Here is a 27,133-nt window from a genome sequence, read left to right on the forward strand (position 1 = left end):
GGGGGTGGGGGAGTGGGTATAGGGCGTTTGAGGCGGAGGGGTATAGGGAGTGGTGGGGGGAGAATTTGCTAGGAGTGTGTTTGGGGGATGTTAGGGGGAGGATTGGGGAGATGGATAGGAGGGGGAGGGAGGAGGGGGTGGGGGTGGATTGGGATTGGGATGGTGGTTTGGATGGGGGTGGGGATGGTGGGGGTGAAGTTGAGGGAGGAGAAGCTGAGGTGGAAGAGTTGGATACCAGCACTGTCGTTCAAGAAGTAGAATAAACCTAAAGTTCATCCAGCTCACCACCCCTCCCCCTCCCCTCTCTCTCCAAATCCTCAAAGAGCAGCTTCGCTACGATCCCATGCCCCCCCGGCCTCAAATGAAAAACTCTCTTATAACTATCCGGCAACAACCAATGAATCCCATCACCCAGCCAGCCTTCCCCCTCCACCCCCTTCTTCTTATCCACAAACCCCTTCTTAGGATCAACCTCCCACCCCGGATGTTCCCCCACCGTCCTCCCAACATCCCCCGCAATCCCACTCTCAAACGAACCCCTCGGTACACCACCACCCGTCCTATTCAGCAACGCAGTCCTATTCTCCCCCGTATCTACAGTGTTCCACTCGTAGAAGACGAGGCCAGCGCGATTAGGTTCTAGTTCTAAGACACAGGGTTCGCAGTATCGACCCTTTGCCCTGGTCACCTCCGCGTCGTAATCCACAAAACGGACGTTTGGTCCAGTGTCCCTAACGGCTTTGAGCAAGATGGCGTTGACGGCGCGGACCATGTCGTTTAGCTCCTGGCGTAGGGCGCGCGTGAGGTATTGTTTTGTCCACTCGACGTCTTTCCAGACGGCCCAGGTGATGTTGTCGCAGGTGGGGTCTGAGGCGCCGAAGAAGGAGGCGTAGCCTGTGTAGTATATCACACCGTGTTGTTGGTTCATCTTTGGTTTTGCGGCGTTGAGGAGGAGAGTGACGTTGTGGTAGAGTTCTGTTTCATTTGCTATCCGAGCTCGGGCTTCGTTAATAGCTGTCTGGCAGGCGTCTTCGCCTGACAGATAGAATTGGTAGATGCAGTTGCTTAGTATGGGTGTTAGGCCGATGTCGTTGCCGCCGGCGGAGATGGTGAGGAGGTCGAGGTTATCTTGTAAAGCTGGGATCTGGGTCTCTAGGATCTCCGTGCTGGTAGATCCGGAACAGGCGAGGAACTGGTGGGTGCGGTTTGGGTTGGGGCCGAGGAGGGTGGTTTGTAGGATGTTTGGGTAGGAGGAAGTGTACCGGGAGCATGACCAGTCGAGACGTGTGCCGGATCCTAGGCCCGCGGCGTAGGAGTCGCCGATTGAGGCGAAGCGTTGGATCCACGGGAACTTGACAGCGGGGTCAAGGACAGGGGATTGGGGTGCGTTATTGGAGGGACTAGAGAAGGTGGTGGCTGTGAGCCAGTTGGTGAGCGTTGGAAGGAACATGGTGCCAGCACGGCGAATGTAAAGTGGATTCAAGTAAGCATGAGAGTCCCTCCAAGGGCATCATCAACCAGCAAGTTGTGCTCTTGTGGAACAGCAAACTTGTCAAGATACCTTTCTTATTATCGTTGCCTTGCCGCGCCGTTGGGACACTGTAGTCACGCGCCGTAAGCCGAGCTCTTCATGCGCGAATCGAGAGCCCACGAGGTGATGATTGGACAACGAGTGGCTGGAATGGAAGTCTGTCTGAACACCATCAACTTCGTGCATTTCGTAACTTTGGGATGCAAGGCTAGACGCATCCGCTACAACGGCAAGACGTAAGACATACATTTCACAAAAGTTCGAGGTAGCACCCATACGCATCCGCTACCTCCTGCGACCCACTCACCAGACAACTCCTCACGAGTTAAAAATCCTCGAATACAACTTCTCATGTCTCCCAACCCAAAGATCCATAACGGGGACACTCTGCCCCGCATCCTCCACCTTCCTATCCCACCCCTCATCCACCAGCCCCCGAATCCTATCCTGCAGCTCCGCACTCGCAAGAACCGCCTGCGCCTGATACGGCCCCATAACGCTCGCTCTCACAGCCGCACTAACCACAGTGCGTGCATGTGAAAAGAGGAACAAGTACGCAGCCTGTTGCAGCGGGACAGCTAGGATACTCGTGACGAGACCCCACAGCGGCGCGAGATGCACGTTGATATGCTCTGAAGTGCGCAGTGCAGCGGAGAAGGTCGTGAGCGCTTTAATCGCGACTTCAGTACCCATCACCCCATCCACGGCATCTTGAGACGTCGTCGCTTTAGGCCCATTATACTGCGTCCTAAAACTACGATCCCAAACCGCCAACAACGCGCGACCCTGTGCTATGCTCGCCCGCCGCGCAACGGTACACGGTGTACTCGCGTCGAAGTCATTATCCAGTGTCTCGATGGCTTGCGGCGTGCGGTACCCGGCTAGCACGTAGGGCAGCGATGTGCTTGCGAGTGTTGAGAGCGATAAGCGGAGGAAGGTGTGGAACGCGGGTAACTGTGATGCCGACGGCGGCGAGGGTTTGTGGTGCGCGAGATAGGATTCTAGACCGGAGCTGAAGGCGAAGGAACCTAGTGGGAGCGCGGAGTCGGCGAGGAGGAGGAGCGCATGGAGGGCTGGGGGGTGTTAGGTTGGGAGTTGGGTGGGTGGGTGTAGCGATAACGGACCTGCGTCGTTTGCGGGGGTGGAAGGTGTCGCTGCGACGGTATCTGGGTTCAGTCTGGCTTTCGCATCCTGAAGCCGTCTTTCGAGATCGGCTATCTCGTCTTGGACGGCTTGTTGCTCCGACGGTGGTTGTGTCATCGTGTGCGTGGGAACGATGATGCGGCTAGAGTAGGGTACAACATGCGCCTCGGCGACTATGCCCAAGATAGACGGGGGTATCCATTCGGGCGCATGCAGCTTTACACATGCATAGGCCTAGTCTGAAGATAGTAATGCATGATAACGTTGTTCCATTTCGTCTCGTCTCATCAATATATCTAGTCATGAGGCTCGTAGTCATTCATCCGTAATCAAAACTCCAGAACCAGCCCATCATCAGAAGGGCATCCAAGCCGCAACAGGGTATACAGATGACAATTGCGCCTGAGAAGAAAACCGATGCTGTACACGCTGAACAAGAATGGCTGTGAGCCCGTGTCTACGCGTCTTCTTCCTTTGCGTCCTTCTTGGGGATGTCGGCGAACATGAGTGTGCCGCTGCCCTTGTTCGACTCGAAGTTCTTCGCGCTCGTCTTCTTAAACAGCGTCTGCGGCTTCGACCTAGACGTGCGTTAGTCTACAATTTATCGCTGGTATATAGTTGGATAGCGGCTTACTTCTTCATGGCGTGCTTGGTTTTGAAAGCCTGCAATTTCTGTGTCGCGGGGCTCATGATGTCGTCAGACGGCGAGACAAACTTCTGCTCTCTGGAGTATTGTTAGTGATGCGCAGCGGGATATGAACATGTATGAACTCACTGTGGGTTGTCTAGGCGCGACTGCAGAACTTGACGGTGGTAGTCGAGGCTCTTGGAGTCCTTCTTCTCGGCGTCCTTCTCTGGGGAAGACATGGGCTTGACTTGTGCGTTGGTGTCGCGAGGGCTGAGGACGTTGGTGGCCATTGCGGTAGGGTAGTTGCGGTTGATGTAAAGGCGGAAGACTTGATCAAAAGTTTTCAGATAAGGACGTCTTCAAGGTCGTGTAGCAAGTTGCAGATGTTGTAGTTTGTGCTGAAGAGGTGCTGTCTGAAAGGATCTTGTTGCGGATTGCGGTCGTGGTTATAGTAGTCTTGCTCAAGGGTGTTTATGGTAGCCTGTCGCGTGGGGCAACGGCGAGGAACGTCATACCCTGCGCCTTCAGCCTTACATCCCTACGTTCACGGGCCCACCCACTTAAACATCCCGGATCCGGCTTTCAGTTTGAAATGACAGCTCTCGCATGATTGGCTCGCAATGAACGCTTTGCCTAGTGCACCGAGCAAAGGTACCAGCCCAGTGTGAGTCAAAGGCTATAGAATCACACCATATGACACAAATTGGACATGGTATCTTTGTTTGCATTCTTTCTCTGGGCCATCCCAGGCCTGAGCTCCGCAGAGCCAACGGAATTTATCTAAACCCATCCGCGGAAACATTGCCGACCGAGAGACGAACTCCGTGCATCTAGTAAAACATGCTAACACATGTCGTCTGAACATGCATCGCAACTATCATCGTACATTGTCTCGCCCTCTTGCGCTGCCGAACTCCAACGCCATGAATTTGGCAGAAAGCCACCCGCAAAACACCAACGTCCCAGGCACTGCTTCGTGCATGGCCTCAAAATTCGCCTTCAACGCTATTGTAAACTGGTAAGAAAGGGTACCGAAGGAAATGCAGCTGGTGATGTACATGTGGCAAAATGCAGGGAATAAGAAAAGGGTATCCGGTTTGCAGAGCTCTCACAAATGGACGCGCATGGTATCGTTGCTGCCAAAGGCCTTGCCGCAATTCGGGCACTTCCTCGCGCGGTTGGTGAGTCGATCCTGCACGCACTGGTCGCAAAACATGTGCCCACAAGTCTTGATGACCGTGTTCTTGAGCTTGCTCTTGCAGATCTGACACTGAATCAACAGCTCCATCGTCGACACTTCAGAGCTCTGGTTGGCCGTGCTCTTCTTCTTGTAGATTTGCACTTGCTTCTCCAGACCAGTCACTTGTGCAGCAAGCTTGTCTCGCTCGGTTTCCGATTCGCGTTGGGCGTGCTTTGCCGCGAGACATGTCGCGTCCTTGGCCTCGACGACCTTCTTGAGCTCCGCTATCTGGCTGACATGACCCTCGGAAGTGATGGCATTCTCGCTGACCTTTTGTTGCAGCTGGCGGTGCTGGGTAGAAAGATCGTCCATTTGCGATCGCATTTCCGCACATTGCTTCTCCAGCTTGTCGACCAGTGACCGGCTCAAGGAATCCGCCTCTTTCAATTGCGCCACTACTTCCGTGGCTTTGGTAGCCTGGGCACGGAGGATGCGAATTTGTTGTTCGAGTTCTCCTTTGGTCTTCATGGCTGCGAAGAACTTTTGATCCGCTTTGGCCTTGTCCGCATGTGCCTTGGCAATGTTCTCTTCCCACGCAGCAATCTCGGTGATCTTCTTGCTCGCGATCGCCTGCGCTTTTTTCCAAGCCGACTCCATGGACGGGAGTTCGTTGCCCAGAATCTTGCATTGGCTCTCAAGCTTGGAGATCTTGCTGCGCAGCTGCTCCGGTGTCAAGTCCTCTAAGCCAGACATTTCTTGGTCTCCTGAACTCTGCTGCTCCGCAATCTGGAGTCGCAGTCGCTCGCATTCTGATTCGAGTGCAGCAATGCGGCTGTCGCATGCGCTCGCAAGCTGTTTCGCCTGCTCGATAGAATCCTTGGAATCCTTGTGGCTCGCCTCCAAGAGGTTATTCTTGGTGGCTAGTTCGTCACGGGCGTTTCGAATGCGAGCACAGTTCGCTTCCGCTTGCGAAACGTGGCTTGCACTGTCTGCCAAGCTAGCGCGAACCTCATCGTCCACCTTGATCCTGTAGGCTGTTCGCTCTGCTTGGAACTTTTGCGCTTCTTCCCGCAAGGAAATGTTGGTGGCTTCCAGGTTGTTGATTCGCTTGATCACGTCTTCATGCTGGTTCTTGATAGCTTTGAAGAGATCGGTCTTCGCATAATCATCATCCGACAATCCGGTAAGCTTGACTTTCAATGCTGAGACTTCCTCAGTGAGCTTCTTGTTTTCCTGCTCAATCTGCTCAAGCTGCTCTTTCCTCTTGGCTGCCTCGGCTATGGCCTGGTTTTTTGCAGTTTCCAACTCTTCACTGATCGGTCCGGGTGAGGTGCCATTAACTGCTTCTGTTCCGTTGCTGGTAGAGGGAGCCTCTTCCTTTGCAGGGGCGCTCGTCCCATGCGCTTGCTGCTCGAGTTTCTGAACTTGGGCGCTCTTCAAGCGATCGAGCTTCTTCTCAGCGACCAGGTAGCGATGAGTAGCCGTGTCCAACCGGTCAGATAGTTGTTCCTTCTCGGTAGTGACGCGTTGCAATCGCACAACGTGATCCTTCTCTGTGACCAAGAGCTCTGACAGCTTCTGTTGGAGCTTCGCAACCTCAGGACTGCTTGCAGGATATCTCGCAAAGAGGTCGGAAAGGGATGCAAGGATCTTCTCTTTGCGGTCCGAGAGGTGTTTCTTGAACGTCTGGGTGTCCTCGCACAGAAGCGCAGCGGGTACCGACTGCGAGGCATCGGAATCGCCCGATGATGCAGGTAGTTTCTCGGCGCCCAGGAGTTTGATTTCATCGATAAGCTAAGCAGCAATTAGCATCACCTCAATCAACTTCCAGGGGTATACTGACCTGATCAAACCAAGCGTCGATTGTGCGGAGGTGGTCGTCGTGGTACTTGGAGCGGCCCTCCAGCTCGTTCAGTTGTGACTCGACGGTAGCCTTCTCGCGCTTGAACTCGCGCATCTGGCGCAGAATGGCATCTTTCTGGAACGACTGTAGATTCGAGTGGTCAGCGGGTGTGTGCGCCGTGGGCGTGGGAGGAGGGCGGGAGGTGATCGGGGGGCGAACCTCGATGTCATCTTTCCACGGCAAGTCAGCGTCTGGGTGGGAGCGAGCACCGTTGACGGTCACGGCTTGCCTCTTAGCGGGAGGAGCAGCGTCGTCGGCAATGGGCCGTTTTCGGTCCTCCATCTTGACGGCGTCAAGCGATGGGGGTGCGACGGTCCTGGCTTCGAGCCTCATCGAGGAGACGCCGGCTTCGAGATAGGACAGCGAAGACGCGCGCGCTCTCAGGTCATTAAAGGGAGATGAAGGAGCGGATGGCAGGCACGCAGGAGACGGGCGGGCGAGAGGCAGCGGCAGGCGGGCGGGTGTGTCGTGTGAGGCCGGTGGGTGAGGAGGTCGAGCGAAGAGAGTTCGTTAGCAGCCCAGGTGGACTGCCAAGAGCTAGTGTCGCGCTAGGGCGTGGTCTGTGTCGGTCGACGCGACCCTCTGCGTGCTGCACATTCCCCACCACTGCCCGCCAATGTGAGAAAGAGAGCGAGCAGCCAGAGCCTGGCGTGAACGAGTGCTGCATAGACATGGCTGCCGACGACGCTCCCAATCAGCCGCCTGCTGCCGGTAGCGACAAAGCGCCTGCGCCTGCGCCTAAACCTGCGGCGGCGACCTTTAGTTCTTTTATTAATAGTGAGTCGTCCCATGCAACGGCGCCGACTCTGCTAAGCCATGGTCAGAGAATACAACGGGCAAAAAGTTCGCACCCAAAGCCGCACGACGACGACCGGCCGCCGCTGCTGCACCCACTCCTACACCTTCTGCGCCTGCCGAATCGCAAACTTCGCAGGCCGAACCAGAGCCCTCGAATGCGCCGGCGACTGAGCCTCCGACTACCGCCGAGCTACCTACACCAGCCGCGACCCAAGCACCTGCCCCAGCGACTACTCCCCAAGCTGTCCCTAGTACAGCCGAGTCTTCGAAAGCGCCTCCGCAACCGACCCCGAACCCTACCCAGCCACTGCCTACTCCAGCACCTACCAATATAGACACCCAGACACAAGCCGAGAAAGAGCCTCATGTCGCTGTACAGCCTTCGACAGACCGGGGTCTCACTACCCAATACTTGGAAGATGCGGGCGATGGCGGCAGGTCACCCAAGCGGCGTCGTATAGAACCACCCGTACAATTAGGCACCCCAGCTAGTCAAGATGTCGCTACAAGTGGAGGAGATACCACGGACCCGTCACAGTCGGTACAACGAGAAAACGGAGTAGCTGCACAACCACAGCCAGAGGTCGAAGCCACGGCCGCTGTCGATGCGCCGGCACCAGCGAACAACGCCGGCGAACAGACTGCCGACCCGAATGTCCCCGCCCCTACTGCAGATGCCCAGGCCCTTCCACAACCGCGAAAGAGGAGGAAGCTTCCGTGGGCAGCGGTGAACCACCCTCCAGAGGGCGAAGAAGAGGCTGCGGCTGCGGTGCCGACTCGAAAGCCTCGCCAGCCACGCAAGAAGAAGGCCGCTGCAGCAGACCCAGATGCAGAACACGTTGAACAAGAAGGGGAAGACGAAGAAGAGGCTCAGCCCACCCGGAAACGAGCTGCCGCCAAGCCCCGCGCAAGAAAGAAGGCCATCGAACCCGCTACACAAGATGGCGAGGAAGCTCCAGCGCCAGTGAAGAAAACCAGGAAGCCAAGAAAGACCAAGGGGCCTCTGAGCAGCGAGGTCGTCGAAGGCCCAGAAAATGAAGTCGGCCGCATAGCAGATGAGATTGTAGCAGCAGCCGTGCGTCGCAAACCCAAAGCGAAGAGGAGGAGAAGGGTCACTCCAGAGGGCGAAGAGGTCGATGGAGTTGAAGGCGAAGAAGGCGCAGTCAGGGAGAAGAAACGGAAGGGGCGACCGCCACGAGAGCCCACACCATCCGATGCCGAAGACCAGACGATTGACCCCAATGAAACCTATATGGATACTCTAGCAGCCCGGGATCTTCGCGTTGGAAAGCTGTCTTCACGGGAAAAGCAAATGCGTACCATCGATTGGGATGCCGTTAAGCAACGTCGAAGAGAAGAAGACAACAAGAACATCCCTTCGAAAGCAGATCAGGAAAAACAGGACAGACTTTTGGCAGAAGCAGGAGCAGAGCTAGCGGCCTCACAGGTTGAACCGGGACCCAGGTTTCGTGTGAACGCAGCAGGCGAGATGGAAATGGATCCCACCACTGTATTTATCGACCGAGAGGGCGACGCAGACCGTCTCATTAGCGACATGACCGTCGTTGAAGACCAAGACATCACCGCACGCCTCACAACCCGCAGCTTCATGAAAAACAACAAGCGCTTCCCCAACGAGTTCCTCCTGCCCGGCCAAGGACGACGTTGGACCACAGACCTCACGAACCTGTTCTACGAGGGCCTCAGATCCTTCGGCACCGATTTCCAGATGATATCCCAAATGTTCCCCGGCTTCACCCGCCGCTCCATCAAAACCAAATTCACCCGCGAAGAACGCGACAACCCCGACGACATACGCGCCGCTCTCCAAGGCCGCTGCGAGATCAACGGCGACGGCTGGAATACGTTCCTGCAGAAATCGGAAAAAACCGAGGCCTCTTTCGCCGACACGGACAGGATCAAGCGCGAGATGGCGGCAGAGGAAGCAGAGTATGCGGAGAAAATCGCCAAGGCAAAAGCGGAAGCACAGGAGAGGAAACGCCAGAGGGAACTTGCGGGTGTTGATCAGGATGGGAATCCGATTGGTGATGGTGCGAATAAGGAGAATGGGAAGGGGAAGAAGAAGAGGGGGAAGAATAAGCAGGTTGCTTTTCAGGAGGAGCAGGGCGTGGAGATTGTGGGGGAGATTGGGGATGATGATACTTGGGGTCAGGAATAGGCGGTGGTGGAAAAGCAGGTCCAGGAATGAGGGAAGGCTGCAGTGAGCGAGATGTGATACGGCCAAGTCAATGATTGATGGATATGATACCCTTTAGATGTCGCGGCCTTGGAACGCCCAAAAAACAATTGATACATCATCATACATATTCTGGAATCGGTACGAAATCTGTCACGGAGGTATCGTGACGTCGGCGATTGTAACAGCCTAGAACAAGACGTACTGCTTGTATTCAGCGAGGCTAAATCATAGGCGAGACCTCGGAACCGCTTGTTACTATGCATCCTGGTCGTAGCTGCCCGATCCTGTTCACACAGTAACCGTGCCACACTGACCTACCCCTCATCGACAAACCAACATTGACCTCCACTCCCCTACCACCCAACACTCGTAATACTTTCCGTCACCGAATTTGCATTGCCCTGCCACTTCGAACAAGCGCTGCTGGATCGCGCAATGCTTTGCCAACTTTGTCAAAATCTCATCTTCGTGCCACCAGAGGAGCTCGACCAGGAGATCCCATCTCTACGCTTTTGGGGGAAAGAGGTACTTGCAAGCGTGCATCATCCTTCAATGAAAGTACTGGAGGCGTCGGCTGGTCGTGGATGCCGGGTATGTGCCATGATCTGGTTTCGACTGTCGCGAAGATACGAATCTGCTTATGAGCCTCATGTGCATCACGAACTCGATCATAAAACTGCACCAATCATTCTCTTGATGTCACAGCCTTGGCGGGATCCCTCTGAGCCACAGAATCAAGCCCCGTCCTCTATGACCGTGCGATATGGGCAAGAGGAATTTCCACTTTGTATACGCGGCCCTGTCTCCGGTAAATCAGATAAGTACATTTCATGTAATACCAGCTAACATGAGACATAGACGAAATCATAGCCGTGCTTGATCTTTCATGCGTTCTCTCATCACAAACCGTAGAGCAATCTAATCTGATCGGTTCAGCCGTCGACAACCATACAGGATCTACCAACAACATGGATTTGATAAAGACATGGCTTCAAGCTTGTCAGAAAAAACATCGGTTTTGTAAGTTGGAAGGTTCATCGAAAACACCACCGCCACTACCCACCAGAGTTGTTGAGATCGACATCGACGGCCAAACTCGCATCACGGAAACCCAGGGAATACAGGCGGAGTACTTGACTCTGAGTTATTGCTGGGGCGAAGGAAAGAAACTACTATGCACAAAAGGATCAGGCTTATATGAACAGTTCAAGCAAAGGTTACCAGTCGATGATTCGATGCCTCGAACCTTTAAAGACGCTCTACAAGTTACCCGCGCTCTTGGACATCGTTACCTATGGATAGATGCTCTTTGTATCATCCAGGATGACCCCGAAGATGTAGCAAAAGAGATGGCTAGGATGGGGGATATCTACCGACAGTCAGTCTTGACTATCTTCGCAGCGAATGGTCCAAACACCGATGCGGGGCTCTTCGCTAAACGCGATGCCCGAAGCTGCAAATCGTGTAATGTTCAAGTAACCATGAAACAAGGCAGAAAATGTGTGACTAGAGTTGTGTCAATTCAGCCTATCATTATGGACTACGTCAGTGCTCTGCGAAAAAGAGGATGGGTACTTCAAGAGGAAGTGCTCTCGGGACGTTTACTGGCGTTTGGTCCTATCTCGGTCGATTGGTTCTGCGTTACATCCATAGCAGGCGAAGCTACTCCGTGTATGGATACACGATGTGTAGTTGGTGACCAAAAAGATATAGTTCGACACCCGCATGAGAGAACTCATGAGGCGATGCGGTCTATGGTAAGACGACCAGACATCTTCTCCATGTCACTACCTCTCCCTCTTGGAAGGCGAAATCACTTCGATACATGGTACGAAGTGGCTAGTGACTACAGCGCCAGGTCGTTGAGTGTCAGTTCCGATAGACTACTGGCACTTGGAGGCTTGGCGAGTCGGATTCAAAAGAGCTACGGCCTCACATATGCCGCCGGGTTGTGGAAAGAAGATCTCTCAGTTGGGCTATGCTGGCGGGCTTACTCTACAATAAGGGGGTCTGGCAGAACCGGATCAGGACCCAACGATGAAGACTTTCCCGATTACCTTGCGCCAACGTGGTCGTGGGCTTCTACACGTGACACGTTCGTGCGTTTTCCGACGTATATAGATCGAAGTGATATATCTGAAGAAGAAGTACAGGTTGTCAATCTGGAAGTCTCACATCTACCAGGACCTCTTGGCGCCTTCGGTCACATCACATCCGCCAGACTGTCTATCCGTGCAAGGATACGAAGGATGTTATTGGTACCGCATCAACCCGCCCCGACGCGCGATGGCAGTTACTTCTTGCCGGTCGATGCACTCGACCCATCTACAAAACTCCACATTCAATTAGTGTCTCTAGATTCAGTACAAATATACAACCACGTGGTAAGGAGGTTCCGAGATAGCCGGATGGGCTTGTTAAACTCTTCAGCAACGGAAGACGCTGCCAGTCAGACTGCCTGCGCCAACGATCCTCCATCCAATGAATTCGAAGCCTGGGGTGTACCCTGCTACGTGGGAGAAGAACCTCATTCAGGTCGCAAGATGGGGCTTCTCGTTTTGAGTTCACTTGACGCCGACAAACAAGAGTACCGCAGAATTGGCGCAACGACCCTCTATGGGGAATCATGCAACTTGTTTATGGGTGGTGAAAGAGAAATAATCCACATTCTCTGATCGAAAATCTAAAAACAGACTTGGGCAACTGTGTTAGCCAGTCGCTTCATACACTGCGCCAGCACTCCTACTCAGCCCACCCCGTCCTCGCCTTAATAGCATCAGCCGCCTTCTCCGCAATAGCATAAACCGTCGTACAAAGATGCGTCGCCGGCAAATACGGAACAATACTCGCATCAACCACACTCAGCTTCCCAACGCCATAAACCTTCAAATCCGTTCCCACCACACCGCCAAGTTCTTCCGGAAGCATCGACGCCGTACCCGCCATGTGAACGAACGTCGGATCCATCGTACTGCGCAAATACCTTTCAATCGCAGCATCGGTCGTCACATTGGATCCAGGCGAGAGTTCAACGGCACCGAGACCAGAGAAGGACGAAAGGGTGTTGAAGCGGCGCGAGAAGCGCACCATTTGCACGGCGAATTTGATGTCCAAGGGATTGGAAAAGGTGCGCCAGTCCACCAGTGGTCCTGATGCAGGATCACTTGGGTTGATGTTTACGGTGCCGCGACTCAAGGGGCGCATTATCGCAGCGTTTCCTATGGGTCCTTCTGCAAAGGTGAATTCAAAGGCTGCGGCATCGTCACGTCCGAGGTATTCGGCGGTGATGTTGTGTATGGCCTTCGCACCCGCTATGAGCGTTTCATCGTATTGTGCTGGGAGGTAAGGAGTTGGATCTTGAGCCGCGACAGCATCGACAAGGGCTTGCCAACCTTCTGGGTCGACGGTTTTGAGGGGTAGGAAGGCAGCCTGATTGCCTCGCGATGTTGTAAGAGGGCCTTCGCGCGACTGGGTATACTCTTTCTCCGCTTCGGCGTAGAAGGTCTGGTTGGTCGCTAGAGCTCCAGCGGTGGGAAAGTATGGGTTGGTCGTCCAGTTCCAGACACTGCCTCCAAATGGATGGTCTTGGAAGTTCGCACCTACACCCGGTAGATGCTTCTTCACCGCGATACCAGCCCCCTCGAGAACACTCTTTGGACCAACACCGCTGCGCTGCAACAACCACGGTGTCCAAATCGCACCTGCCGCAACGATGACCTCCTTCCTCGCCTTCACAACACTCTTCTCCGTGCCGCCCACCTTCACCATACCTACTCCCTCAGCCTCTGGCTCGTCACCCTCCTTGAATTAAATCTCAGTCGCCTGGTACCCCGTCAAAAGATGATAATTTCTCCTCTGTGCATACGGTTCATAATGCGCCGTTCTCGCATAACTCCTCGTCCTCAACACAGGATCCAACGCACTCGGCGCCATAATACTACCAATCGCATTCCCAGCCGCAGCTTCCTTCGGTTTCTCCACACCAATTTCTTTCCACGCATCCCACAATCGGTTCTGACCTGGGAACTGGTACGGTGGGAACGATACCTGGATTTCGCCATGTCCGCCATACGCCGCCTCAACATCCCACGTGTAGTTGTACTTGTCCGCTACGTCCTCACTCGGCGGCGTAAAAGTGACGGATTTCTTGAAATATGGAAGTAGGTCTTTGAAGCCCCAGCCTTTGTTTCCGAGGGCTTCCCAAGCGTCGTAGTCGGCTTCGCTGCCGCGATCGAAGAACATGCCGTTTACGGCACTGCTGCCACCTACTATGGCGGCTGCGAGCGGGCTCGTAGTGTCATTGTTGAGACCGGGATTGGGGACGGGGGTGAAGTTGAAGTAGCGCTCCGGGGTTGGGGCGAAGCTTAGGGTGTTGGCTGGGACGAGGATGCTGGGGTCGTTGACGAGGTTGCCGTATTCGATGACGAGGACGGTGTCTGTGTGGAATGTTAGAATGGGAGGGTAGGAGTTGGAGATGGGAGGCTGGGATTGGGACTTACGTTTTCCGTTCTCTGTTAGTCTGTTTGCGACCGTGAGGCCTGATGTGCCTCCTCCTACGATGATGTAGTCGTATGTTTGGTTTAGTGGTGCGGTGATGTGTATAGCAGAGACTCCTGCTACGGCAAAAGTGCTAACAAGCAGCTGAATGAATGAAGACACCATCTTGGCTACAATTTGATCTTGATCAATTTACCTCTTCTTTTTTAGACGAGATCGTTTATATACCTATCCAGGCCTGCATCCCCATCCCGTTACACAGCGCACACCAACCCATTTCAGCCACCTCTTCTGCATCATGCACACCCAGATTATCCATAAACATCGTCGACGCTTCTATCCCATATTCAAAAACCCACAAGGGCAAAACGCACCTCCAATGCATACCACACGGCCTATACCCGCCGAACGCCGCTTCAACGCACCACCCCTACCTTCCCTTACATAAGTACTCATCTCTCATTTCTCACCTTCCCCATCCACTCTACTCTAAATCCTCCAAAATGAAACGACAAGATCTCGCCGCTATCGCCCCACACCCGCAAGCGGACGGCAGAATTACCGCCCGTTCCAGAGCCGCGGAGTCTCCACAGTACATGCAAGAGCAGGGGGACTGAGGTATTTTACATTGAGGCGGGGAGGCGGGTAAATCAGTAAACGAGCCTCGCTTGTATGTATGCATGTATGTAAGATGGCGGATATGTAGTGCCGCGGAGGAAGGAGCGTGTCGATGGAGAATGTTAATGGGGTGTTTGTTCGTCACTGATATCACATTCCTCAAGAAAGATGTTCAGAATGTCTTCCACGTCCATTGACTAGCGCTCACTCAATATCTACCCTCATATCCTTAACTCCTCGCTCTCTGCCTCTCCCTCCTCCTCTCCCCTCTCCAGCATGATGATGTTACAAACAGCAGAAATAAAAAGACAACCAGAAACCAATCCAGCCATCTACTAAGAAATCGCACAAACAATCAAAACTCCCAATAATGCAAAATCTCCCGCTCATCCGTTTTTTCTGTAATGCGCTCGAGAACCAAGAAAGGTTTGTTTCGTCCTCGGGGTATCGTAAAATGCCTTAAAGTACGCTCTGTATGGGCGGGGCGGGCATATAACAAACAAGCAAAAAACGCCGCGCAATGCACAATTTCTTCCCTCTTGGTCCCAGATATCGAAGAATTACAATGAAATGAAATGAAGTAAAAAGTGAAGTTGAGTTTGTTCTTGAAAGATGTTGTTGTTGATGAAGTTGTGTTGTTGGTTTCAAGTGTCGAGATCCCCTCCTCATCCACGCCAAACTCGTAAGTGCTGATGCTGAAATAGTAGGGCGCGTCTAACGCCTCCTCTTGGTATCTCCATGGGCTTGATCCTGGGGATCGCGTCCCCTCTTGCGTGCTTCATCCCCTTGGCTGCTTCCTCCGCCGCCACCACGGCTCCTCCGATCCGAGCGTCCTTCTTCCCTGGCTCCTGAAGAGCGTCCGTCGTCACGGGAGCCTCGCTCGCGTCTGCTGCTTTCGCGAGGCTCACGTCCTGATCTCGGTTCGCCGTCTCGTTCGCCGCGTTCGCGACGGCTGCTTTCTCGGTTGCTGCCGTGTTTCTCGCGGCCGCGGTCGGAGCCACGTTCGCCCTCTGCGCGTTCAGAAGGGGCAGTGCGGCTGCTTCGTTCTTCGGGATGGCGGCCTGATCGATCGGGTGAGCGCTCGCGGCCTGATCGGTGTCGATGACTGCGTGATTCCGAACGGCCTTCTTCTTGTGGAGCGCCCTCCATCCTGCTCGGTACATCGTCGTTTCGACTGCTCCTCGGGTGCTGGTTGGGCGTTGAATCAAGCGAGGGCGGTGGCATTGGGCTCGTCATGTCTGATCCGTCCATTGGGCCGTTGGCGCGAGTAGCACCGCGACCACGCACCGGAGGGTTGGTATGAGGTGCATTGCGTTCGCTTGATCGATCAGCAGGCGCGTTTCCAGTCAATACGTTGTTGATGGCACGTAGTGGGTTGCCGGCATTCCTAGGTCCTCCAGGACCTGTGGGAGGTCGCGGACCAACTGGTGATGATGGGATAGGACCTTGAGGAGCGCGACCTCCGTTACGCGGACCGCTTGGAGCATTCGGCATGTTGGTCTGGAGTGGTGGCCCGCTTGGTGCTCTGCCCTCGATGTGTGCCAGCCTACTAGGATGGATGCCTGCTGGTAGTGACGCTGCGGGACCGGTGGGTGCACTCGGTGTTGAAGGCTGCGATGTTCGATCGCTACGTGGGCCAGATGGCGGCGCCGGCTCTGCAGGCTGGTTCAGCCGGCCATAGTTGGGGTCTTGTGCCCGTGGTCCAGGTGTAGGCTGGAACATCTCCCGCGAGGCCCGGGATGTCACAGCGGCTTCGTTGCGACCACCGCGCGGACCGGTTGGAGCACTGGCTCCTGGATCCTCACGGTGGTTTCGCCCACTAGAGGGTGGCATCTGGGGACGCTCATCCCGAGGATCCCGTGGCGCATCATTACGTCCATGATATCCAGGAGGCGGGCGTTCTTCGAGTCGACGGTCATCACCACGTCTATCATCGCTATGACGAGGCGAGTTCAAACGAACATCTCGCTCGCTACGGTTGTCGCGATCAGACCTCGGTGGTCCATGTCTGCCATGTTCTGCTTGATTGATCAAGGCAGCACGCGCTGGATTGACTGTAGGTTCTTCTTTGGCTGCGACTGGCACTGGTGGGAGTCGCGAAGATCTGTCGTTCTGTTCCGCAGCATACGGGGCGTTGACTGGGGGACCATCTCGGCGGTATTCGTTGGCCAATGATGAAGTAGACGGCATCCTGCGAGGCTCCGTTGCTGGAGGTGCAGGATAACCTCGGGGATCAGAACGCTCACGTGAATCCCGCGCATCGTAAGGGTCTCTTGGATCCCATGTGGGCGGTCGTACCGCAGGCGCTCGCCCATCTCGCGGAGGTGCTCGCATAGCCCGCTCATCGTAATCGTAATCGCGTTCTCTGCCAGACCATTCGCGATGCTCGGCCGCTGGAGGCATCCTCTCGGGTGTTCTGCCACCAGGTAGCGGTCGCCCACCGCGCCGACCTGGTGACGCCTCACGCTGACGTGCAGCATCCGCCGTACGATCTAGTCGGCCATACTCGGCTGGGGGACCCCGACTGTCATATCGACCATGCGCGGCCTCTGGTGTACGGTCGACCATGGGGCGTTCCGATGGTCTTGTCCTAGGTTGCGAGTCTGGTCGTGTTGGCAGTGCGTGCGTTCTACCGACTGGGGTGTTGTGACCAGGCGTGTTTCTGTTATCCGGTCGTAGCGGAACCGACGATGGATGCATCGGAGGGCCCTTGATTGGAGGCCTGCCAGAACCTGTCTCCGGTTGCGATGGCGTGGACGGCCTACTGTCGGAGGCTTTTGGCGTTGGCCTGAATGGTTCTCTATCTCTCGAAGGCGCAGGGGTTGTGCTATCATGCTTCGACCTGTTGTCGTTTGATTCGCGTAGTGGAGTACCGTTTCTGGAAGATGTCGATCAGTTTCACCGTTGGTAATGTGGGCGCAATTTGTCAACTTACGTTTCGGGCTTTGGCTTAAAGGCAGGCGCAGATGCGTCGAGCTTCGTGTCCTGTGGCTGTGGAGTCTTACCCTTCTCCGCAGTCGACTTCTCACTTCCATTTGTCGGAAGTCCAGGTGGCGCCGGTACCTGAGGCGTATTAGTTCGCTGCCGTGGACGTGTCGATGGAGATGAACTCACGTTGCGGAAGACATGGTCCTCCTGCCAAAGCTTCTCTCCTTTGAGGATGGGACCAAGAACAGATTCCAAAGCTCTCTTAAGATCCTGCCTCTCCTCTGCCTCCTTCAAGTGAGCAACCGTCTCCTTCAGCTCGGTGCCCAAACTCTTCACTCTGGGGAAATTGGTACCCAGTGCGTGAAGGACGTTGATGGCGTTACGCATCTGCATATAGTCCCCGCTCTCCAGACATGTCTTGAGCGCAGCCGCGAGAGCCTTATGCCACTTAAACAAGACCATGCAAAACTGATCGTACGTGAAGAAGCTTGTCGGGTTTCGTTCTCCGTCGTAGCCCCTGCCAAAGCCAGGAAGGTTCTTCTCTGAACCTTGGGCGCGCTTGACAAAAGCACCATCTTTGTTCTCCTGCCAAATTTGCAATTCACGCAAGATGCCACCAAGGAAACGGCCGAAAGATGAGGACTCTGCTTCAGTGTACATGCTGATGATGGACGTAAGTCTGTTGGCGTTGAAGAGCATATCCAGTAATCTGCTCATGCGGAATCCTGGCACACCTGAGCTGTGCATGAAGATGAGCATGGAGAATGCATATTGTGCATCTTCTTGAGATATGCGACTGCGAGGAATGAAGCAATCTTGAAGCAAAGCGTTGTGCAGGAGGTCGCACTGCGGACCCATCATTGGAATACCCTCGAACCATCGGCGCAACTCAACGCGGAGACTATCCTGCGTCGCAGCGTGGTTCTTGGTGACAGTTTGTTGTTCTTCCTTAAGCCTGGCAATGTTCTCCTTGATACTCTTCGTTGCTTCGGAATCAACTTTGGGTACGTTGGGTCGGTAGCCGCGGCGCTCGGGAACAGGGGCGGGCAGCTGTCGCTCCAAGTTTTCGATCGACTCCTTGTATAGCTGCTTGAGGCTCTCCGCATCAGCGACAACGTCTGGCAGAGACAACTGCCAGAAGGTGACGTAGTAGGATAGGCAGGGATAGTCGCCGAAGGCGTCGGGTAGCTGTTGTTTGAGCTGGCTCGCAAGACCTTCAATCTCCGCGTTTGGTACATCGGCCAAAGATAGCTTATCCGAAGTAGCACCAGTAGATTCTGCAGGCGCTGCGGAGTCTTTCATTTCCACGTCTTCGGTTCCTTTCGATGCCTCTTGCTCTCCGTTCACGGCTGGCGCCTCTTCCACACCGCTCATGGCAACATCGCCATTCGTCTGCGCATCGAGGACTAACTTCGAGCGTTGCTCAACCCGGAAAGCATTGGCCTTGGCTGCTATGCTCGTACGAGCGATGGTAAAGGCGACATCTGGCGCGATGTGGTAGTCCGCTATCATCTCTACTAGAGAAGGGAAAACAGCGTCAAAGTCGTCCACAGAGAGGTATGTTCGGAGGAGCTCCATATACTGGAGCATGTCGGAGCGCAACTTGTCGACGGTGAAAAGTACAGGCTTGTCGGGTACATCGAGCTGGTCGTTGCGGTGAATATACGCCTCTACGTGCTGCGCAAGCGCGATGAGAATTTGTGGTCCCAGACCCGTCTCTTTTAGACACCTGACCAGACGCCTTGCTGAAGGAGCAGCCTGGGTACGGTTGTCGGCTAGGCGATACTGCAAGGTGAAAGTGCGGAGCGCAGGGCCTGCACAAAGCGCCAGAGCCATCGACTCCGAGACTGATCCACTAAGGCTGATGCCACCCATGGACTTGACCATCTGCTCAAGAACGTCCAACATGTACAGCTCGCCTTGGGCATTCAAGAGTTGATGCGTGGTGAGCTGCAGAATTGGAACCGGATCCATCAAGTTGTATCTTGCGTAAGCTTTGCCGACAAAGGTAGCAATGTTCTTCAGCCACGGCGCAGACAGCATACCATCTTCTTGATTTGACTCTTTATCAGGGCTCAGAAGGTATGTAACCAGCGTCCAGGTCAGAACGTCGTATCCAAGTAAGGTAAGATACCTGCTGCACTCTACCAAAGCAGTGATCATGTTGGGGTAGTTGACCAACTGCTTGACTGTGGTCCTGAAGACGATTCCGGGGCTGGCATACGAGATTTTGGCAATCTTACGACCGTACTCTTTAGTGTTGGTGGCGGAAACGCGACTCAGGGTCTTCCTGGTTTCGACTTCGACTTGCTTGAAAGCTGTCTTGATTACCGGCTTGAGCATTCCGTTGAACCACTGCTGATAGATAGTATACCGAGTGGCTGTGTCGAAATGTCTGAACAAATCCCAAGCCTCATTGATGACTCCAGGATTCCTACCGGTGAAGGTGATTGCGGGTGCAATGAAGGTTGCTGAAAAGTCGACCCATCGCTTTCGATTCGCTTCGGAGGGGTTGTCCGCTAGGTTCTTCTTTCCGATACGTATGATCTTGGTCAGGAGGACACTGTCCTTACCGCACTCTGGTCCCACCAAACCTAGGAGGCTGGTGCAGAGCTTGATCACATCGTCCACCTCTTGGCACACAGGAACGCTGTCGACCCAGTCTTCCCAATAGAACTTGTAATCGATTCCTCCATCTTGGTCCTTCTTGTCGGGCTTGGCCCATCGTAGAGTTCGTCGAGGAACGTAATCGCTTGGCCTCATGAGACCCCGGTTGCCAGCACCCTTGGTAGCGATGACGGTTTCTTCGGCTACGGCTGGCCTGGATTCCTCGTAAACCTTGCTCAGAGAGTGGTGTGCCAGACGGAAGATGAGGTCCAGCAGCTCGGGGTAAACGTCGAGCATCCAAGGATGCCGTCCTAGGATGAACAGAGCTTCCGGTAGTGCGCCGATGCAAAGTAAACTCTTCAAGAGGGTGAACTTCTGGTCCTTGGGCTCGGGTAGGGCCTTCTTCTTATCGGTGGGCTCATCAGACTTGGTAGGCGTGGTTCGTGCAGTATCGGATTTGGACCTGCTCTCAGCATCTCTAAGACGAGAAACAGCTGGCGGGCCGGGAGTCTCGTCAGGGAGTGCGCCGGCCATTGTCAGCGCATTGGCGACTGCACCTCGTTCACTGTCTTCCTTCTCTTTCTTGGCCTTGAGCAGCTTGTCTTTGTGTGCAGCCATGTCTTCCTCTAGAGGATACAAATGTGGGTAGAGATCCAGCATGGAAATGAAGCCAATCTTGATCAGAAGCGCAATCAGATACATGAGGTTCTCGGGGAGTTCGTCGGAGGCATCGCGGACATCGGATGCGTAGAACTGAAGCTTGAAGCCAAGCAGTTGAGCGGCGATGCTGTTTCCTGAGGGAGGGAGGGTCTTGGTCTGCTCCATCCACTCGTCGGCCCATTTCCGAGCTGCCTGCTGATTCGACAGCGTCGCGCCCTCTGCGGGTAATGTCTGGTCCGGCTGCCGATTGTTCGCAGTGATACGACGGCTTCCAAGCTCAAAGTATGCCTGGATGCCTGCCCTGTCACCCAACTCGCCAACACGCTGCCAGAATTTGCGATCACGCGACTCTCGTAGCCGTGATTGTTCATCCTTCTCTTCGTCGGTGTAGTACCACTGTTTCGCATCGGGTCGTGCCCATTGAGGAAGTGTGGGTACTTCGGCCTCGTCCCAGGTAATGTTGTCGAAACCACGTAGCTCGGGCCACCATGCGCTCGTTCGTAACAGCTTAACGAAGAACCTTCCGTGCTTGACAAGAAGGTTGGCAAACACGTCCAGTGTCACATCGAGGACTCTTCCAATGTCTAGATCGAATGCGCCAATGAAGGCATTCACCCGTTGCCAGGTCTCGGCGACGACTTCTTGTGTAGGAGGTTCGTTGTTCACGGTGGTGAAGTACTCGGTCATGAGCTTGGAGTAGCCCTCAGTCTCTTCGCGTAGGAGGTTGTAGTTGGACTGTCGGTACAGGGCGTGGGTTGCTTTGCGAACGGCCATCTTGGAGAAGCTATCGCGGACGAGGCCTAGGGACTTTAAGAGGTCGTTCTCCAGCTCGGCTCGCATGCGCGCGGGCTCAATGTCGGTTGCGACAAGCATTTGCCGTACGGGCGCGTGTTTGCTTTCATCATGCGTGAGCGTGCTGAGCGTACTCAGCGTGTCGAGAAACGTCGAGACTGGGTCGAGCTGGTCGTCAGCCGGGGCGGATGTGATGTCGCGTACTATGGATCCCAGTTCACTGGCGTCTAGCAGCTGGTCCATCGACGCCTCGATGATCTCAGTGAATATGACCGAGAGGGTGAGTCTGTCGCTTGCACCCTGGGCAGCCACAGCAGCCGTCACCACAGCGTCGCGTGCCTGGCCGTTCCAGTGAGCGACGCGGTCTGGTGTCAGGAACTCATTGCTGGCTGGAACCTCGCGCGGTGTAGAAGGCGTCGAGGGCAGTGACGGAGTGGGCGCCGGCGCAGGAGTGGAGGGTGCGGCCTGGGGTTGCCGACTCAATGGGAATGTGTTTGCGGGTGGAGACATGGCAGTCGGCGATGGGTGTGAGACATTTGGACTTTGCGGGACACTCGAGTTGCCGCCGCGTCCATTGTTTCTGCTCCCACGCCTGCCACCACCGCCGCCGCCGCGCGGGCTGTTGGCTTGCTGCTGCTGGCCGTGCGAGAGTCCGAGGTTTTGGGGGCGATGCGGCGACGGTCGTCCGCTGCGGTCGTCGTCCTGGGAGTAAGTGCGGTCGCCCCGCTTGCGCTTGGGTGGAGGAGGCATGATGGCACCCTCTTACGATCGAGAGACCGGCGCGAAAAGAGAGTCGATGCAATGTGTGGAGAGCATGCGGCGCTGGCTCGCGAATGGGCCGGGGTGTCGGTGATGGTTAAGCGCGCGCCGCAGTCGACAATTAGCGTAAGGACTGGATGAGGCGGCAGGTTGATGGAGAGTTGGCAGCGCCAAATCGGGGAGTCGCGTTGGGGCGGGCGCGGGTTGATGATGGAGCGTGTCTCGATTTCGTGAGGCTCAAACCCTGGGAGCTCTACTAGCGCAATGGCTGACGTGAACCCAAGGCTGCAACCGTGCATTCCCCATCCGTCCTCCACCAGACAATAGCAAGACACGTTTTCACCCTCACTCCAGACTACAATAGGCAGAAATGGTCGCACAATTGCGTTAATCAGTCAATTCCATGATTGCGTATTAACCCCAGACGTAATAGAAATTCACAAGACTCAGGCATCACGGCAATATGCATTATAACGATGTACTTGCGCAGACGAATGATGAATATATTTGGCTGCGCTGTTGACGCGTCGTCCAACTACATAGGTCTCAAATGACAAAAGGAGCGACCAGACCTTCCCAGCAATTGCTTGATTCAGATGCCTAAGCCGCAGCAGCTACAGCCTGAGCCGTAGCCTTGCGCTCATTCTCAAGCACAGCCTCGAGAATTCCAGTCGCACCCTGGCCAGACTTCATCTCGTTGATAACGTCAGTCAGACCGAGCTGCTCGTCCGTCCAGAGAGGAGCTACTTCCTCCTTGCCAGCCTCACCGACGCCGATGAAACCGCCCTCGGCAGCCCATTCACTTGTGCGCTTGATGCCCAGCTGGTTCCAGACAGCGTCGACCGCCTCGACTAGGTGGTCGCGGTACTCACGGATGTGGCCTGGGGTAGGCGTAATGCGCAGGCGCTCTTGGCCGACAGGAACGGTAGGGTAGTTGATGGCCTGGACGTAGATGCCCCAGTCTTCCATAAGCATGTCGGACGCCTTCCTGGCTACTTCGGCGTTGCCAACAAGGACCGGAATGATGTGGCTAGGGTTCGGGATAACGGGAATGTTCTTTTCGTTCAATGCATCCTTTACCGCACGAGTGTGCAGTTGCTGCAGGCGTCGGTCGCCCTGGTAGTTGGCCTGGTATTCGATGGCGGTCTTGGCACCTGCCATGGTCGCGGGTGGGAGCGAAGTAGTGAAGATGAAGCCAGGAGCGAGCGAGCGGATAGTATCAACGAGCTTGGTAGAGCCAGCAATGTAGCCACCAACGCAACCGTATGCTTTCCCGAGAGTGCCAGTGATGATGTCTACGCGGTCCTGAACGGTGCCTTGGGGTCTGCCTGCCTTGTGGGCTTCGAAGTCGAGATGCTCAGCAACACCGGCGCCGTGTGGTCCGTACATGCCGACGGCATGGACTTCGTCCAAAAAGGTGATGGCTCCGTACTTTTCAGCGAGATCACAGATTCCTTCAATGGGACCAATCGAGCCGCACATGCTGTACACACTCTCAAATGCGATAATTTTGGGGTATTCGGAAGGAATCGATTGCAACTTCGCCTCAAGATCTGCGAGATCGTTGTGCTTGAAGACCATCTTCTTCGCGCCCGAATGGCGGATGCCTTGGATCATAGATGCGTGGTTCAGGCTGTCCGAGAGGATGACGCAATTGGGCAGCTTGCTTCCGAGAGTCGCAAGCGTCGCATCGTTGGCTACATAGCAGGACGAAAAGACAAGCGCAGCCTCCTTGGAGTGAAGCTTCGCGACCGTGTCTTCCAATGCTACAGCGTGCTGGTTGTGTCCGGAGATGTTCCTGGTACCTCCGGCGCCAGCTCCGTAGTTGTCCAGGGTCTCGTGCATCGACTTGAGGACGTGCGGGTTGCGGCCCATGCCGAGGTAGTCGTTGGAGCACCAAACCGTCACCTTGTCCTCTGGCGACTCCTTGTGGGCGCGCGGGAACTCCTTGGCCAGGCGGTTGATGTTGTTGAAGTAGCGGTACGACTTGTCCTTGTGCTTCTTGTCCAGCTCATTGTGGTAGAAGCCTTCGTAATCGAACGTAGCGGCTTGCGGGGCGGATGCGGATGCGACATTCGAGGGCTTAGTGTTCGCAGGCTTCAGAGCTGCGTGCGGGAATGGTGGTCCTGGGCGATGTTAGCCTACAGTTCAACATTTTCTGCTACCTCCAAGACGCGGTCTCTCGGCTTCGTGGAAATTTCGTACCCTGCTTGCCCCTCAGGCTCTCGAGATCCACAGCCTGAGCTTCCTTGGACGCCGTCGTGTGCAGCCTGGCGCGGTTCACGCGGGTGTGGTAAGCACGCACACCGCCGAAAGCGCCGGCAAGAGCGTTGTTGCCATTGCGGGAGCTCTGGACGGCAAGCGCCTTGCCCATGATGGGGCAGCGGCGAGCGATGACCTGGAGGTTGGACATGCTTCCAGCGCCGGGGGCAACCTCCTGGCGGGCCGCCGCCGTGGTCGTGGTAGAGAGGGAGCGGAGCGTGGCGGGTGACGTCTTGTGTAAGAACGGGCACATGGACTTCGACTGGCGCAAAAGAGCCTCCATGTTGGTCAAATGCGCGGCGTGTATGGGTTTTGGGTGTGTTGTAGATGTGCGGGCAGATTGGGTGTAAGGCGAAGTGAGGAAGAGTGCGAGAGAGAAAGATGGTTGGAAAATGTGTCAAAGATGCGACTACATGAATTACATGCGGTAATAGCGCGGAATCTAACATGCCGGGCGTCGGCATCAAATGCACTCGTCATGATTGGCCCACCTATATTAGCTTGCAGTGCTGCCGACGCCATCTTCATCAGCGGTACGGTAGTCCGGAGCGTAATTGCTCGGATAGTTCCATGGTTCGCACTGCGCCTGCGAAGGGTCCTGGGTCTGGCTCACACTGTACCTCGACAGCACCCGCAATGCCGCCTGTCAGCCCCTCCATACCTCTAATATGACTCCACGCTTTGCATCAATTGCCACCTTTGTTCACCTCACTGCAGAAATCTGGACGTGTTCCAACTCAATCGTACAACATGTCAACTTCAACTACTCAGGTGTAGTCTGTGATCTTAGCGTACCCCGCCTTTTGCCCGGCGACCTGGCCTCTACCCTCTAACTCGGAGCCGCCACCGTCCCTTTTCGTGAGGTTGATCTCTACGATTCCAAGAGGATCTGCAATCCATAGGCCTGGATAGTACGTCTCTCCAAAACTTTCGTCTGCATACCTCGGCCTGCACTCAGTCATGGTCGTGTTTAGCGCACAGTACGGAACTGGAAAGTCTTGCCGAAACACGCCGCACGTGGTTCGATAATCCCACTCTTCGGCATCTTTGCTTGAGCCAAAATTTCATAAGCAGCCTGTCAGACCTGAGGCCTAGACCTTCTTCTTGCAAACGGCCCTTTCTGGAGGACAAGTACTTGAAAAAAGATGCCGCTGGCTCAGTCATCGTCGGAAATCTCGATAATCTCGGCCTGAGATGGCTGGTCAGGATGCTGCAGAGCCTTTTCGCTGAACGTCGTCCCCATAATCGTATACACATAGTCGTAGAATGTACTTGTCTCAGCAGCCCCGCTATCCATACACTTTTTAAGCTCTTCAAGATCTTTCCTAGATGCGTCGGGTTCTCGGGAGTAGTTGCTACAGAACCACCAAGACAGGAAGAGCTTCGTGAACGCAAGTATCTTTGGCATATCTCGAGGAAGGACGCCCTGCAGCTTCGTTTCTCTTCTGCATAACATGCCGATGCACGCCCGGATCTCTTTGATCAGATTCGTCTTTCCAACAAGCCGAATTCGGTTACGAATGACTTCGCGGTCATTGAACTTCATCTCGTAAATCACTTTTGAGACCACGCGCTTGCGGTCAAGATGCTCGACCAAGTCTTCCCATTTCCAGCGGCGAACTGTGGCGATTGAGGCGTTCTCAGGCTCATCTCCATGGTTGATGGGTGTACGGGTGGACAAGCCGTCTGGCTCAAGAAGCCCTGGGTGCGCATGCATGATTGGCTCTACGCTGTCAGCGATGACTGAGTCTCGTGTCGATGAATGTGTGAGGTCTTCGAGCGGATCAGCTTCAGCACCGACATTGATTCCCGATGGCAATGCATTTCCATCTTCGATGTCTGACGAATCTGGGGGTGAACCCAAATCGATGATCTCATTTCTCGGCTCTACTTGAAGAGATGATGCAGTCTGTGGTATATCCGGTTGGTCGCGCATCACGGTGTCTTGATCGTCAGGTACTTGCTCTTCATCACTGTCGTCAACAGGTTCCAGCTTGTAGATGTCGCGTAACCAGGCTGCAAATTCCATGGAGTCGACCGTGACCTCGAGGTTGCTACATTGTCGCCGTACTTGCTCCTGCAGTATGTCACCGTTAGTGAAGACGTCATATCTACCGTCAAGGTGTTATTGCTTACCGCATTGCTTCCTGGGAATTTGACGATCTGGTCGCATAATTCATCCAGTCTTGACTTGTAATAGAGATGCTCTGTCTCGTACGTTTTCGCCAGGGCTTCTCGCTCTCCTTTCGCCTCCGCTTCAGTCCACATAGCAACTGGGTCGTAGTCCACCTCCTCGCCGCGGGCAACACCCTTGTTTGGTCTCCAGGCGTTTGTGAAGAACTTAATTCGGTCGTTGATAATATCGACAATCTTGTCCGGACTTAACTTGGTCCGCTTGCTCGGTTCTTCAACTGCGGCCTCATCCTCATCGTCGACTGATCGAGAATCCTCCTCAGCAGCATCCCCCAGCCCGGAATTATCGTCCTCTTGTAGGTCATCCTCGTCAGGCAAGTCTATGATCTGGTCACCTCCTGCCACGTTCTGCCATCTGAGTAGGTGAGCATAGTCGTCCATGTTTGATAGCGCTGAATGTGAGAGCCCGGTGGCTGCCGTGTTTGATGTTTGGT

The 27,133-nt window shown here is 54.9% G+C and overlaps 9 protein-coding genes across 9 annotated transcripts; 1 reads left to right on the plus strand and 8 right to left on the minus strand.

The window, feature by feature from the left end:
• Window positions 1-265: 265 nt before the first annotated feature.
• J4E87_005252 (uncharacterized protein) lies at window positions 266-1,450 on the minus strand (the record flags this gene model as incomplete). The annotated part of the gene is made up of 1 exon (XM_049376867.1): window positions 266-1,450. One exon carries the CDS (start codon window positions 1,448-1,450, stop codon window positions 266-268), a length of 1,185 nt encoding a protein of 394 aa, XP_049233092.1.
• A 399-nt stretch (window positions 1,451-1,849) lies between these two features.
• Window positions 1,850-2,791, minus strand: J4E87_005253 (uncharacterized protein; the record flags this gene model as incomplete). Its single annotated transcript, XM_049376868.1, has 2 exons — window positions 1,850-2,604; window positions 2,656-2,791. The coding sequence occupies 2 exons, from the start codon at window positions 2,789-2,791 to the stop codon at window positions 1,850-1,852; spliced, it is 891 nt and encodes a 296-aa protein (XP_049233093.1).
• A 340-nt stretch (window positions 2,792-3,131) lies between these two features.
• J4E87_005254 (uncharacterized protein) lies at window positions 3,132-3,592 on the minus strand (the record flags this gene model as incomplete). Its single annotated transcript, XM_049376869.1, has 3 exons — window positions 3,132-3,252; window positions 3,309-3,398; window positions 3,450-3,592. The coding sequence occupies 3 exons, from the start codon at window positions 3,590-3,592 to the stop codon at window positions 3,132-3,134; spliced, it is 354 nt and encodes a 117-aa protein (XP_049233094.1).
• Window positions 3,593-4,410: 818 nt separating this feature from the next.
• J4E87_005255 (uncharacterized protein) lies at window positions 4,411-6,718 on the minus strand (the record flags this gene model as incomplete). Its single annotated transcript, XM_049376870.1, has 3 exons — window positions 4,411-6,276; window positions 6,326-6,469; window positions 6,545-6,718. The coding sequence occupies 3 exons, from the start codon at window positions 6,716-6,718 to the stop codon at window positions 4,411-4,413; spliced, it is 2,184 nt and encodes a 727-aa protein (XP_049233095.1).
• Window positions 6,719-7,056: 338 nt separating this feature from the next.
• On the plus strand, window positions 7,057-9,362 carry J4E87_005256 (uncharacterized protein; the record flags this gene model as incomplete). Its single annotated transcript, XM_049376871.1, has 2 exons — window positions 7,057-7,162; window positions 7,210-9,362. 2 exons carry the CDS (start codon window positions 7,057-7,059, stop codon window positions 9,360-9,362), a joined length of 2,259 nt encoding a protein of 752 aa, XP_049233096.1.
• Window positions 9,363-12,125: 2,763 nt separating this feature from the next.
• J4E87_005257 (uncharacterized protein) lies at window positions 12,126-14,157 on the minus strand (the record flags this gene model as incomplete). Its single annotated transcript, XM_049376872.1, has 4 exons — window positions 12,126-13,153; window positions 13,307-13,819; window positions 13,883-14,062; window positions 14,154-14,157. 4 exons carry the CDS (start codon window positions 14,155-14,157, stop codon window positions 12,126-12,128), a joined length of 1,725 nt encoding a protein of 574 aa, XP_049233097.1.
• A 1,055-nt stretch (window positions 14,158-15,212) lies between these two features.
• Window positions 15,213-21,995, minus strand: J4E87_005258 (uncharacterized protein; the record flags this gene model as incomplete). The annotated part of the gene is made up of 3 exons (XM_049376873.1): window positions 15,213-17,376; window positions 17,434-17,561; window positions 17,613-21,995. The coding sequence occupies 3 exons, from the start codon at window positions 21,993-21,995 to the stop codon at window positions 15,213-15,215; spliced, it is 6,675 nt and encodes a 2,224-aa protein (XP_049233098.1).
• Window positions 21,996-22,844: 849 nt separating this feature from the next.
• Window positions 22,845-24,789, minus strand: ALV1 (5-aminolevulinate synthase, mitochondrial; the record flags this gene model as incomplete). The annotated part of the gene is made up of 2 exons (XM_049376874.1): window positions 22,845-24,370; window positions 24,450-24,789. 2 exons carry the CDS (start codon window positions 24,787-24,789, stop codon window positions 22,845-22,847), a joined length of 1,866 nt encoding a protein of 621 aa, XP_049233099.1.
• An 873-nt stretch (window positions 24,790-25,662) lies between these two features.
• Window positions 25,663-27,080, minus strand: J4E87_005260 (uncharacterized protein; the record flags this gene model as incomplete). The annotated part of the gene is made up of 2 exons (XM_049376875.1): window positions 25,663-26,583; window positions 26,643-27,080. The coding sequence occupies 2 exons, from the start codon at window positions 27,078-27,080 to the stop codon at window positions 25,663-25,665; spliced, it is 1,359 nt and encodes a 452-aa protein (XP_049233100.1).
• Window positions 27,081-27,133: the final 53 nt, after the last annotated feature.

The sequence above is a fragment of the Alternaria ethzedia genome (assembly GCF_023757985.1).
Source record: "Alternaria ethzedia strain BMP 0044 chromosome Unknown scaffold_11, whole genome shotgun sequence".
Lineage (NCBI taxonomy): Eukaryota > Fungi > Ascomycota > Dothideomycetes > Pleosporales > Pleosporaceae > Alternaria > Alternaria ethzedia.